We start from the raw sequence: 13,388 nt of genomic DNA on the forward strand, positions 1-13,388 counted from the left end.
GATATAGAACTAAAACGCCAGATGAAACAGGAGAAAGAACAGTCCCGATGACCTGGGGGAGAGGAAGAGTGGCAGAACGTCCCCCAGGCAGGAGTGTCTAGGCTGGGCTTTGAAGGATGAAGAGATGAAGCAAAGGGCATTCCGCACTGAGGGAACTACAGGAAAGGAGGGCAGAGGTGTCAACGTGGACAATGTGTCTAGAAACCACGAAGCACAAGTGGGCTGAGGCAGGTAGAGCACAAGGCAAGAAAAGGGCCAAGAGAGGAGGAATGGGAATGAAGCTGTTCTGAAACTTACAACCGACCGGAGAAAGTTTTAAAGAGCCCACAGGAGGATGCTAGTTAAGGAGGAGGGACCCCAGGCTTCTCCAGCAATGGGTCTAACATTTACCTGCTACTCAATGCTAACAAGTATCCTAATCTCTATGTATCTATTTATCAACATGTAAAATCACTTACAGAAAGAAAGTCAGTATCCAGCAAAGCCCCTTCAAGAGGAAAAGTATTGTTTATGCAGAGTAAAAATGAGCATGTCTGACAGTAAGACAGACCACTACCTCCCTGGGACCCCATGTTCTCCTGCACACACAGTCACAGCGTTTCTGGCTCACAACCTTATAACCCAATGCCACACCTGGGGCAAGTAGTGAGCGGCATCTGACTACACGGAGTGGCACAGATAAACGTTTACGGGGTGAACCAATGAACACATGCATGAATAAAGAACCTCTCTACTCTCCTCCTTTCTTTTGTTCTCAGTTTTACTTCTGTCCAATAACTTAAACTTCTTTTTCCTTTCTGCTATGGACTGAATTGTGTCCACCCTCCCCGTCCCTCGAAATTCACATGCAGAAGTCCTAACCTCCAGTGTGACTGTATTTGGAGATAGGAGGTAATTAAGGTTAAATGAGGTCATGAGGGTGGGGTCCTAATCTGATATGCTAGGTGGCCTTAGACAAAGAGGTAGAGAGAGATTTCCTTCTCTTTCCTCACACCTGCAGCAAGGAAAGGCCACGTAAGGACAGTGAGATGCGTGAGCCAGAAAAAGCCCTCCCAGAGGCAGAGCACGCTGGCACCCTGGTCTCTCCGATCTCAGACTCCCAGCCTCCAGAACTGCAAGAAATCAACTCCTGTCCTTTAAGACACGCCGTCTGTGGTGTTTTGTTCTGGAAGCCTGCTATCGCCTGAATGTTTATGTCTCCCCACAAAACTCCTACATTGAGATCCTAACCTCCAAACATGATGGGATTTAGTGCCTTTTAAAAGAGACGCCCGAGAGCTCCCCAGCCCCTCTGCCACGTGAAGACACATGAGGTCTCCGACCCCGGAGACGGCCCTCCGCTTCCCCACGCTGCCTCCCTGTCCCCGGACTGCCAGCCTGCGGAGCTGCGAGAAGGGACTTCTGCTGTTTGTAAGCTGCCCAGCCTGTGCTACCTTGTTAGAGTGGCCCCAGCCGATCAAAACACTTTGTCTCATTTCTAAGCTTCTGGGCATCATTTAAGGCTTCCCAGTGTTACTCATTTTGAAAGAGATTATTGCTCTTTGACCTCATTATACCAAACATCCTGATAAAAACTGAAAAACAAACAATCCAGAAATTTGAGCACCACAGGCCACATGTAATATGAAAAACATCTACATAGCATCCTGCATTTTTAAAAATCTAGACGTGGGTTACATCATCTGAATGTAATGGTTAATGTAACGGTTTCTACTCTTTTGGTGGGGCACGTTTGCAAGGTTTTCTACTTTTTTGGTTGTGGTACATTTGCAAGGTTGTCATAAGATCACTGACTTAACATACTAAGATATCTTCAGGCCCAAAATTAAAACAGCAACTACAGCCACTGTCTCTGAGTATGCAGGACAACGACACAGGGGAGAAGTCCACCGTCAAGTCCACCATGTCGGCAGTGGGTTCTGGGCTGCCAACCTCAGCCTGAACAAGCTCTTCAACCCCACAGGCAGTACATAAAGAGTCGATTCTCTAGGCCTGTGATCTGGACCTTTGGTGAGACAGCCAAAGTACAAAACCTACTGTATTTCAACCCAGATCATCCTCTTCCCTCCCGGGTGGGTCCTGCAACACTACTAAAACGGCCCCACCTGAGAGAAGAGTTGCCCAGGCTCGCCTTCCCTGCGTTCTCCCCGAGTGGCCACCAGGAGGCAGAGTGGCGCCACAGGAAGGTCACCGGCTCTCACAAGCAGCTACAAAGCTACAACCCTTACTGACTCCACTTCCCACTTACTTGGGACCCTGAGCAAATCATCCTCTGAGCCTCATTTCTCTCATCTAGAAAGTTGAGGGAAAGCCTCATAGGATAATTTGAAGTTTTGGAATAACTTATGTAGAGCACCTAGCACAGTACAGATACGAGTGCTCTCTTTTTCAGTGAAGCTTTATTTAGCTTTCTGTCTTCCACACTGTAGGGGCCCTACCACTCCACCTCTCATTCAGCACTTTTACTTGAGACAAGTTATTCTACCAGTTTGACTGGCAGTGTCGACATCTGTAAAAATCAAAACGCCCTCCTCGCAGAGTGGTGATGAGAAGTCAAGTTACTGGACAGAAAGCACCAGCAGGGTGGCTGTCACTGTAGCAGGTGCTCAAGATGAAGGTGGGTATCATCAAATGTATCATCAGCATGTGAAAACACAGTAAGCAAAAACAGCAGGTAGGTCGTGTCCACTGTATCTCTTTCAATACAAATAAAACTTTACCAAAATAATACATGTTGTATAAGCCACTCCAGCTCCTGCCCTCTTTATTACCAACCTGAAAATGGGGGCTAGATACACACTTGGCAATTTGTTTAAACAAAGGTTCTTGGATTTTAACAAATTGTGAAGGTTCAATCACATCCAGTATTTCTTCCAGCTCGCCAAGAAACATGACCTGGAAGGACATGCGAAACACAAAGTGTCAGATGCTCCATCAAAAACCCCATACAGACGATGAGGATTCATGAGAGTTTTACACTGTTTTAATATAATAAAAATACATACATAAAACCAAACATGAACAAATCAAGATTTAACTTATGTTAAATGTTCATTTCACGACTTCACCAGAGGGTACTTGTTAAGAACAAATTCCCTACAGAACTGAAAATATGATTCCATTTACTTTGGGAAAAGTATGTGCTACATCTACTACACAGAACAAGGGGCACTTACACACCGAAGCAGTGCCCCTGGGAAACGGGACTGGCCCTGTGGGGCGCTCCTCCCCTCCCTCGTATTTTTTAAACAGTGGGCAAGTGGCCCTCCTGCATGGAGGCACAAAGTCCACAGAGGCACGTGTGACTATCTGCCAAACATTTATATTACAGCCCTTGCTATGTACCAGGTGCTCCTCTAGGAGACACCAGTTACACACAAAGTCAGACAGACACAGATGAGCAGATTCATCCACACACAGGTGTCACTTTAAACCCTTCAGCACACGCTGACTCCCTCTCCACATCCCCACATCCGTACACATGCACACACTTGCTCACTACAGAGCACAAAGAATCTCATGGCCTCAGCACCACGTGCCTCAAAATACAGCTTTTAGATCCCAATGGAGCCAAATCAATAGTGTAGTCAATTGTTTTAAATATAATGAAAAACTGACAGAAAAATATAAACCATTTTCCTATTTAGGCATGAAAAGATAATTAGAAAAAAATAAGTATGCGATTAAAATACGAAAAAGGACAATGTTTTCATATCCTGAGATGCAACTGAGTAGCAATGCATAGTGTAATCTTACCTAGCACGCATTAAGAAATGAGATGATTTTCTGAAATTGTGTAAAGGACGGTTTTGGAGAATTGAAGCTGATTTGAGAAGGAAGGTGTTTCTGTTAAAAGCAAAATATAGTAGACCCTTGCCATTTGTTAAGGAACACACTGAAGTTCTTCCCAAATAATTGCCAAATGTAAAACTAACAGCTCAGCTTTTTTTCTGGGCCACTTTCCATATGGTTCCTAACCTTTCAGAAAAGTGGGGACAGATCTGGTGCCCAGCTAGGCTCACTTCGAAGCTAAGAGACTCACTCCGCCACAACCACCTCACACGGCACATGCCGGGTTAGGTCTTGGCAAAAGTACAAATGACTGGACGTCAGAGATTCCCAGGGCCACTTGTGAACAGCTGAAATGAAATGACTGTAATGTATTTTAAGATTGTACATAGTAAGATCCCATCTACATGACGCTATAAAGTGGGTATTTGGGAAGGCTGTCTATCAATAGTGACAGCAAAACCTCCACACGATGCAAGTGTCACTAAGAAGGGGACATCAATGGAGCTTGACAGTAGGACACATGACTGGGGTCTGCCTTGGGCTAACCTAGGGCTGAGCAGCACAGGATAAAAGCCCAGGGTTAGGAATCAGGGAGGCAGGTTCTAGCCTAATCACCTATCTTTAGTCTACCTGGGCAGGCAACTTCACCTCTCTAAATATCAACTTCCTAACTAGTAAAATGAGACTAGTTAGAGTCCTGACTTACAGAGCTGTAATGAAGATGAGAGCGGATAATGCATTCTTACACGTGCTGATTATCGCAGTGCTCTAGGAAGCTACTAACACACTGACATTGAACACTCACCTCTTTTTGACTACATGTTTTGGGCCAAAATTTCATTAACCCCCTAATAACCTAAAATGAAAAGAAGAAAAACAAATTGCACTTAATTTTCCTCATGTACTCCATGAACAGGGGTCGTTCTAAAGTTTTCTGAAATTATGGGAAAAACACTTACTGGTTCTGTGAGTGAAGGATCTTTCTCCAGAAACTGTACTATGCAATATGCCAGCTGGAGAAACAAGCAAACGGGAGACACAGTTGGAGATTCTATACATCAGGGGCTCAGAGACGTATTATTAAAACTCCCTAAAAAGTTTTAATAACTTCACATTCAATTCATTTAAAAATAAAATACGTATTAAAGCAAATTGCAAAACTATCTTTTAAAGCCAAAGATTGACACTAACAAGGCTGCAAGGAAAAAATTTTTTAAAGAATATTGGGACATGAAGTATCCAGCTAATGAAAAGCAGAGGTAAAATATCACATCCAGTATATTCTGAAAGTTTCTCATCTGCACATAGTTTTGAGTTACATCTCATAGGTTTCTTTTCTCTTTGCCAGAACGTCGACAGTACTGGGTTTTACTGTGGTTCCAAAAGAGTCCTAAATGACAAGTAGACACTGCCCACTGCCTGAAATGGCACATGCAAACCAAAGCCGTTTCATGAAGAGATAGAGTAGAGGGTTGTACCTGCCACAGTTAGAACCTGGACAAACAGAGTTCTACGTCTGATGCTAACTTACTGAGGTAAAGAATTGTTTTAAATCATCATAAAGGATGATTGCCTATTTAAAAAACTGGAGGCAAGATCTGCAAAAGGGCTCGTAAAGATTCTTGGACAAGAAATCCACTCTTGCGAAACAACATTTTGATGGTGTTCTAAATTACAAGCATATGGGCTAATTTTTCCTCGAAACACAGAACTTCACATTTAAAGAGGATCAGCACTCAGAAAAATGTGTTACACTTTGAAGCAAAATCAAAACATTCCCAGTGGGGGGAGGGGGAGGAGAGGGAGTCAGAGGTTTGAAATGCTAAAATTAAAACGCCACTAGGTCATTTATCTACCCGCTGGTGACATGCTTACCATGCAAGGCTGTGTTAGCAGGGAAATGAGAGTGGGGACAAGACAGGGTATGCTTTTTGAAGTAATGGAGGCTAAAAATAAAAATAAGTGAAAATATTGATTTGTTTACTTGTGAGAGTGTTTATTTGCACATAGAAAGTGCGAAAGGAATGGTGAATGAACCAGAAGAGGGGGCAAAGGGCAAGGTTAGTCTAATGCAAAATGAGGATAAGACAAAAGATCTAAGATCATTCCAAAATGATTACACATGTCCGAAGGTCTAAATCCAAAAAGCCCATAAATTTTATTACATGCAACATGTTGAATATGTACTTGTTTGAACTTGGGCAAGTATCTAAGTTCTCTGTAAAATGAGATGATTAAACGAATGAATGCTCCTCCCAATTCAAAAATAGCCCCATGATTCTCGTAAACACAGAAAAGTATAAACACATTTTAATTTGACTTGGGGACTATTTTAAACTTCAACAAACCTTTTGTTTAAGTTAAGTAAATAACTATATCAGTATAACACTGGGTTTACGAACTTTATTTTGCTTCCAAAAGTAGTAGTATAAAATTCTACCTGGGCATGGAAGAGTGATAAGCTCCTGACAGTGTGTAAAGGGATCAACACTTTCACCAGAAACTGTTTGTGTTCCGCCTTAAGAGGTAAAGCAAAGCCATTGATAATACTAGGGAAAAGGAAAGAGACATGAGTTAGCAATGTTACCACAACAAGCTAAACTGAGACACTGTTCTTGTGAGATCACATTAAATCTTAGTCAGTTTTCAACAGAACAACCCAAAACCCACCCTAGTGACATTCGAGACTCCTAAGTTGCTTTAAAGAATATATTTAAGGGGGGTGGATATAGCTCAGTGGTAGAGCACATGCCTAGCATGCATGAGGCCCTGGGTTCAATCCCTAACTACTCCATTAAAAATGAATTAATTTTTTTAAAGCACATATTTAAATAGGAAGGAAATTTAAAAGAAGGAAATTTGCTTAAGATCTCCCAGCAAAGGCTCCTGAGCTCTTACATCTAGTCAAATGGTTCCCAAGAGCTTTTGTATCAACAACTCTTTATTTTTCCGTCCCTCTCTTCCTTCCCCAAATTATGGCTTGCTCTGCTCGCTGATGACCCTTTCCACTTCCAGATATCATTCTTTCCCATCCCTGAAATCTCTGCTCAGATCAAGAACACCCCTGGATATAAAGCCCAGCCAAGGGGAGTCACCGAGAGAACCATCTGAGTGCAGCTTCTCTCTCCCCTCCTATTAGGAGGAGACACAAATCACATTGTCCAGTTACATTAGCCTCCCTTGTGTGTAAAAGCCCACACAACGGCTGGCTCTTTCCGATTCACTCCACTACTCCAGGCAGCAACTGTTCCAAGAACTACACCTGGGGACACGGTTCCTTTGAAAATAGGAATCTTTCCAATTTATTACAAACTTACTTTCAAAAGATATGGCAGAGGACAGGGAGCCTAGAAACTGGTAAGAATAAGACGTTTTAGAGAAACCAGCCTGACGGCAATTAGATGCCTTGGCTCTACAGTAAGGAATAGACTGTTAGCTTTTTCAGTCATTCCAGAAGAATTAGCAATGCATAATTGTGGAACAAGGGGAACATGCAACTGCATCTTGTAGAGTCAGCTGGAAAACGTGCTAGAAGCACAAATGAGAGAGCCCTGCTGTACACACAGCAAGAGATCTAGGGCAGCATTTCCCTGTGCCACCCAAACCTAATCTCCACAACGATATTCACCTGAAATTAGCAACTAGCTAAAAATGTGCTTACCTTCCTAATATTTCCAGCAGTTCAGCTACACCATTGAAGTGTTCTGTTTCATAAACAAACCTAAAAAGAGAGAGAGAGAGAGAGAGAGAAAGGGAAGAGAAAAGGAAATGGTCAGAACAGTATATTCCAATATTTGAGGTTTACTTAATACTTCTATAAAACCACCAACTTTGCTTCTCCTTCTCCCCCCACCCTCCACTTACCTTAGAAAAATATTGTTAATCTGTTTTCGGATAAATGCTCTAAGACCAAGAAACTTGCCATAAATTCTGTGTAAGACTGTTTTTAAGTAGTCCCGTTCCCGAGGGTCTTCGCTGTCAAACAGCTCCAAAAGCTGTTGTAAATAAAAGACAGTGTAGCTGTCACAAGCAGTTTCAGGAAAGAATTTAGGAATTTTGCCACTCATTATTTAAAATCCTTTCCTTCCTTCCTTTCTCAAAAAAGGCACAGTGCTAGTCTTTGGGAATACAGTGACAAATAAGTCAGACAAGGGGCTGATACTCTAGTGAGGAGATACACAAAAGCAACAATAATCATAACAATAATCAGAATAATAGGTAAGACACATACAGCATTTGATATGATTATCAGCAATTTTCAAGCAATTTACTTACAGTAATACACCGTGAATTGTTTTATCCCCATTCAACAGATGAGCAATTATGGCACAGAGATGCTCAGTAACGTGCTCATGGTCTCTCAGCTATAAGTGGTAGAGCCAGGATTTGAACCCAAGCAGCTGTGGCCCTAAAGTCCATCACCTCAACCAGTGTACCACTAGAACATAAGCTACCTACTGAACTTATGTTCCAAAAACACAGGTAAGATAAGCTTTCAGCTCTACCAGAGCATGCAAGTAAATTTAGATAACCTAAACCAAAGCAAACACCAAAAAAGATACTGGCAAATGTTCTCTTTCTAGATCCTGGCTCTTATTATGTGGGTGTGCTCACTTTATAAATACCAATTGAGATGAACATTTACAATTTCCGTACTTATGTTATCCATGAGTAACATTTTTTAATTCCCAATCATTTGTGATCTAAAGTCAATAATTGAATCCTACAAGGTCACATCTTATCAGGATTGAAAATATATGTCAACACAAAAATCTGTACATGAATGTTCACTGCAGCATGATTCATCATCGCCAAAAAATGGAAATAACCTTCAAAATGTCCAACAACTGATACAAAGTGTGCTACAATGGAACATTATCAAGCTATAAAAAAAGAATGAAGTACTGAAATATGTTAGTACAAGGATGAATCTTTCAAACACCATACTAAGTAAACAAAGCCAGGCACAAAAAGGCCACATATTGTATGATTCCATTTATATGAAATATCCAGAACAAGCAAATGCAGAGAGACAGGACAATGAGGAGTGACTGCTAACGAGTATGGCGTTTTTGGGGAGATGATACAAAATGTTCTGCAATTATATGACAGTGATGGTTACACAACTCTATGGAATATATTAAAAAATATTAAATTGTAAACTTTAAAGAGGCGAATTTTATGGTATATGAATTGCATCCCAATAAAGCTCTGGGGTTTGTTTGTTTTTTTTCCAAACAATAATGGCCAGTTTCCTCCAGCTGAAGAACAAACTTGGAGACTGGGTTGAATTCTACTGAGTTCTTCATACATTCATTATCATCACAATAAAACAGAACTCACAGCTCTAGTGTGGACTTCATACGCAAAACACTTCAAGGGCATACAGACAGCACACAAAAGCAGAACACCCTAATTACCAAAAGAGCTATCAAGACATCCTTAAGCATGATTTCAGGTGATTAAGACATGACACTGAGACTGACAGTAGAAAAATAACTCGGTGGGCAGTAATCAAATAAATCATCTACTTTTGTTTGGTACTTTTCTTTGAACAAAGGTAGAGTTACAGACCAAAAAAAAAGTAGTTCTTTGAATAATTGCAAGCACAAATTGAAGGACAGTCTTCAAAACTAGGCAGTGAGACAGACAAAATTTGTGACTATATAATACCATCCGTCCATCCATCCATTCAGAAAATATTAATTTTCTGAATGGATGGATGGATGGTATTATAGTGGTAGAGCACATGCTTAGACATCACATCATCATCATCAATGCCACCCTAAAACATAAGGAAAAATTAGCAAAAAATGAACATTTTAAATGAACATGTGTGCCTATTAAGAGCCAGTCTCTGAGCAACATGTCAGGGATACAGTGATGAGCAACACAGACACTGCTTTTCCAGAGCCCAGGGTGATGAGGGATACAGGGAAATCAACAGCATGGTAAGTGGCTCAGGGTACTAGATACACCTAGTAGACATGTCCACTCTACTTGGGAGAAGTGGAGTTGATCAGGGGAAGCTTCTATAGGAAGTGACATCCATCAAGAAATTAGGAGCTGGAGGTGGGGGAAGTGTTCAGGGCAGATGCAATAGCACATACCTTCACCAGCACCCTATCCAAACAGAAGACGCCGTTAAAATACCTGGCCTCTCTCTGCCCACTTAGTCATGCAATCAAGTGATCAATCAATAATCAATTTACACATGCCAGGAATTGTCCTTGTTGTTGGGTGGCATGCACACACCTACACACACGAAAAAAACTTTGGAGCTCACAGGAAAGCAATGAGCAAGCTCAACTATACATTTCCAAAGGACACAAAGAAAGATTTGAGCCCTATGGGCAAAAAAGGCCACATGGGCTCAGTATCTCTTATCCACTACCTGCACAAAATGATAGAGGATCTCTCAACTACCCATTCCCTCCCTTGGTAATGGAAATAATTAACCTTTTGAGTTCTATCTTTCTTATCTGGTTTCTATTTTTAAGTGTTGTAAAAGGCCTTAATGAGTAATCTGCAACTAACATAGAAGGTTTGAGGGGGTGTGCTATTAGCAAAACTTGAATCAACTATGCTCATATACTGTTAATTTTAGGATTGAATGATGACATAATAATTAAACAAAAACTATTTAACCAATGTTTTCATCAGGCCCTCAAAGAAAATGTATTACCAGGCACCTAACTGGAGTCAGCTTTCAAGTCCCAAATGTTATATATCCTATATTCTATGAGAAAGATGAAATGCAGTGTATAAATTACATTTCTGCTGCTCTATAAAACACACTCTTGATGATTTTATGATGTGTGAGATAAAAGAAAAGGTACAATGTGGTTCGGCCAAAAAAAGGGGGAGTAGGATGAGCTTCAATCCCCACAACAAAGTAGTATTTGTGTGCTTGGTCATAAATACACTCTAAACACTATTCACCAAAAAGGCAATGAAAATATAATCCAGTATCTGTACATGCCTAGGTAGACTGTGCTCCCTACAAAATAACAGGCAACTTGTTGTCAAAGAAAAGAAGCTGGAGAGTTTCCAAGGAGATTACAGAGCAAAGACAGACCTGTCAACATGCTGTCTCCCAGTTTACAAAACCCACCTTCCTGAAGCTAACAGACAAGAGATGAACTGTCTAGTGATTTAGCCAAAGAAACCTCCCGTGAATGTCATAATAAATTACAGCGAAATGAAAAGAACAAAATGAAAAAGGTAGTCAGGGTCTTCCAGTTAGACACGGAGGACTGAACCTCTCTCCTCTTGAACACTCCCTGAAATGGGAGTAAAGGAATAAAACCAGAAGAAATCCATGGGTCAGAGAGGGTGGGAGAGCAGATTAGACAAATGTGCACATCTCTCAAAGAAGGAACGTGGATGGCAAGGGGGAACTGTCTTAGGTTTCCTCTTTCTCCACTCTGCTAAGGGTTTTTCCATTCTGCCAGCAGGGAGAGAAGCCAACAAGAAGCCAGCCAATTCATACTGGAGAACCCTTAAAAGGCTTAAGAACTGAAGGCACCAGATACATCTGATGGCAAGGGTGTGAGGAGCTAAAAACAGGAGGGCTGCTTGAAAGCAGACCTCCCAGATCCTTATCCCGTGCAGATTTACAATCAAAGTCTAGAGGGAATAAATGAGTAAGTCTCTGGTCTTGGGGACATGAGATGCAGCTGGTAAAGTACTTATTGAAAATAATGGGACTTAATACAACTCTGTGAGCTGAGGAGTGAGACCTCTGCCAGCCCCTTCTTTGACTAAGCTCCAAATTCTGGCTGAGGGAGGAGATTAGAAAGAAGGTCCCTTTTTGGGAAAACTGACGGCCTCCACAGGAAACACCTATAGATAAACTAATATCTGAAGGTTTCTCAATGAAATGGCAAGGCCTCTGCCCAATGTGCCAAGTATCTCTCATGTGTGCATGTATACACACAGACGCACGCACGCATGCACACACACACACACACACACACACACACACACACACACGGGTTCTAAGAGGCTTTTTGATGACAAATGTAACTCTAAATATGAAGTCAAGGATCACCAGACATTCTGACATAAAAGACGGAGACCAAAACAATCATAAAGAACTCAGGGGAAATAGTCACACTGCAGGGAGTAGAAAAAAATTGTGGGAAAAAAACCCTATAACATTTTCAGAAATAAACAAATCTACTGGGTCCTTGAAACAAAACCAAAATGCTATTACAGATGAATATTCAGAAAATAAAATAGAGCTTTTGGAAATTCAAGAATGTAACAGAAATTAAAATTTCAGAACTGGGACATTAAAATGAGCAAATCTACCCTGAAAATATAACCAAACAATGAAGATAGTATATAGAAGGAAGAAGACAAGAAACCTAGAGGACCAATCCAAAAGGGCCAACACATGACTAACAGGCATTCTAAATAGGTACAGAGACAGAAAAACAGAGAAAATAAAAGAAGGAAATTATCTGAGAAATAACTCAATGTAACTTTCCAGGGAAAAAGGACCTGAGTTTCAACGCAGATGAGGGCCATTATGTCCTCTACACAATAAATGAACAAAGGCACCCCCTGCCCTGCCTCTCGCAAAGTACAACACTTTGAAGTTTCTGAGCATTGCGGACAAAAGCTTACAGAGAAAACAGGTCGCTATAAAGGATAAGGAGTTCAGCTGGTGCATGGCTTCTCAATACCAACAATGAAAGCCAGAAGACAATAGAGCAATCCCTTAAAACTTCTGAGGGAGTACGGGTTCCAGCCTATAAATCTATACCTAGCCAAAATGTCAGTCAAGTATGTGGGTGGAATAAAGACATTTTCAGAGAAACAGGTCTCAAAAAATTGACACCCCATTCATGCTTTCTTAGGAAGTATCTAGAGAATATAGCCCACCAAAGTGGGAGAGAGGAAATTAATCAAGGAAAGACATAGTCCAGAAGACGGCAAAGGGAAGCCCCAGGATGACCACTGTGGATACAGCCTAGAGAAAGCAACCAGTGACAACTAGAGGAGGATGACTGGGGCTCCAGGAAGAAGGCCTCCAAAGGAAGGAAAAAAGAAATGGAACTGATAGACTAGCTGATGTGTGGGCCAGAATGAAAGGAGTTGTATGATGCTCTCTGAGAACTAAGGGATGAACTAGTGACCACTACATAGGAAAGCAAGCATGTGAAAAATAAGGCAACTACTAATTCCAGGGGTTTAAAAAAAAAAAAAGCCTTACAAGAAATTTAATTATAGCATAATGTGTGCCTTGGCTCTGAACAACATGTATACAGTCATACTAATGCAGACACTACAATTTGATTCAATTAAATCTTAAGACATAATTGCATTGGAAAGATGTAGAGGGGGGAGATATAAAGAGAGACACATGATGGCTTAAAGTAGGCACAGGCAAAAAAATCAAGAAACAGCAGTATAAGAACGCCACTTAGCAATATGGAGATATATACAAAGGAAATACCTAGAAGATGTGAATGCGGTTACCTCTAAGGAATGAGACTAGATTGAGGAAGGATTAGATAGATGTTGCTATTTTTCTTTATAAACCATTTAAGTATATTTGAATTTTTAAAAGATTGTACTTTTTAACT

General features: G+C 41.1%; 1 protein-coding gene across 3 annotated transcripts in view; it reads right to left on the reverse strand.

Moving 5' to 3' along the window:
* The window catches only part of PPP2R5E (protein phosphatase 2 regulatory subunit B'epsilon), a 127,839-nt gene that overhangs the window by 9,402 nt on the left and 105,049 nt on the right, over positions 1-13,388 (reverse strand). For all 3 annotated transcript variants that reach the window (XM_032482154.1, XM_032482155.1, XM_032482156.1), the window contains exons 6-11: positions 7,657-7,787; positions 7,454-7,513; positions 6,233-6,341; positions 4,752-4,805; positions 4,598-4,648; positions 2,776-2,895 (exon numbers count right to left, since the gene is read on the reverse strand). In XM_032482154.1, coding sequence (XP_032338045.1) covers positions 2,776-2,895; positions 4,598-4,648; positions 4,752-4,805; positions 6,233-6,341; positions 7,454-7,513; positions 7,657-7,787 — 525 coding nt within the window. The remainder of the gene's footprint in view (positions 1-2,775; positions 2,896-4,597; positions 4,649-4,751; positions 4,806-6,232; positions 6,342-7,453; positions 7,514-7,656; positions 7,788-13,388) is intronic.

Source organism: Camelus ferus, chromosome 6 (assembly GCF_009834535.1).
Source record: "Camelus ferus isolate YT-003-E chromosome 6, BCGSAC_Cfer_1.0, whole genome shotgun sequence".
Classification (NCBI taxonomy): Eukaryota; Metazoa; Chordata; class Mammalia; order Artiodactyla; family Camelidae; genus Camelus; species Camelus ferus.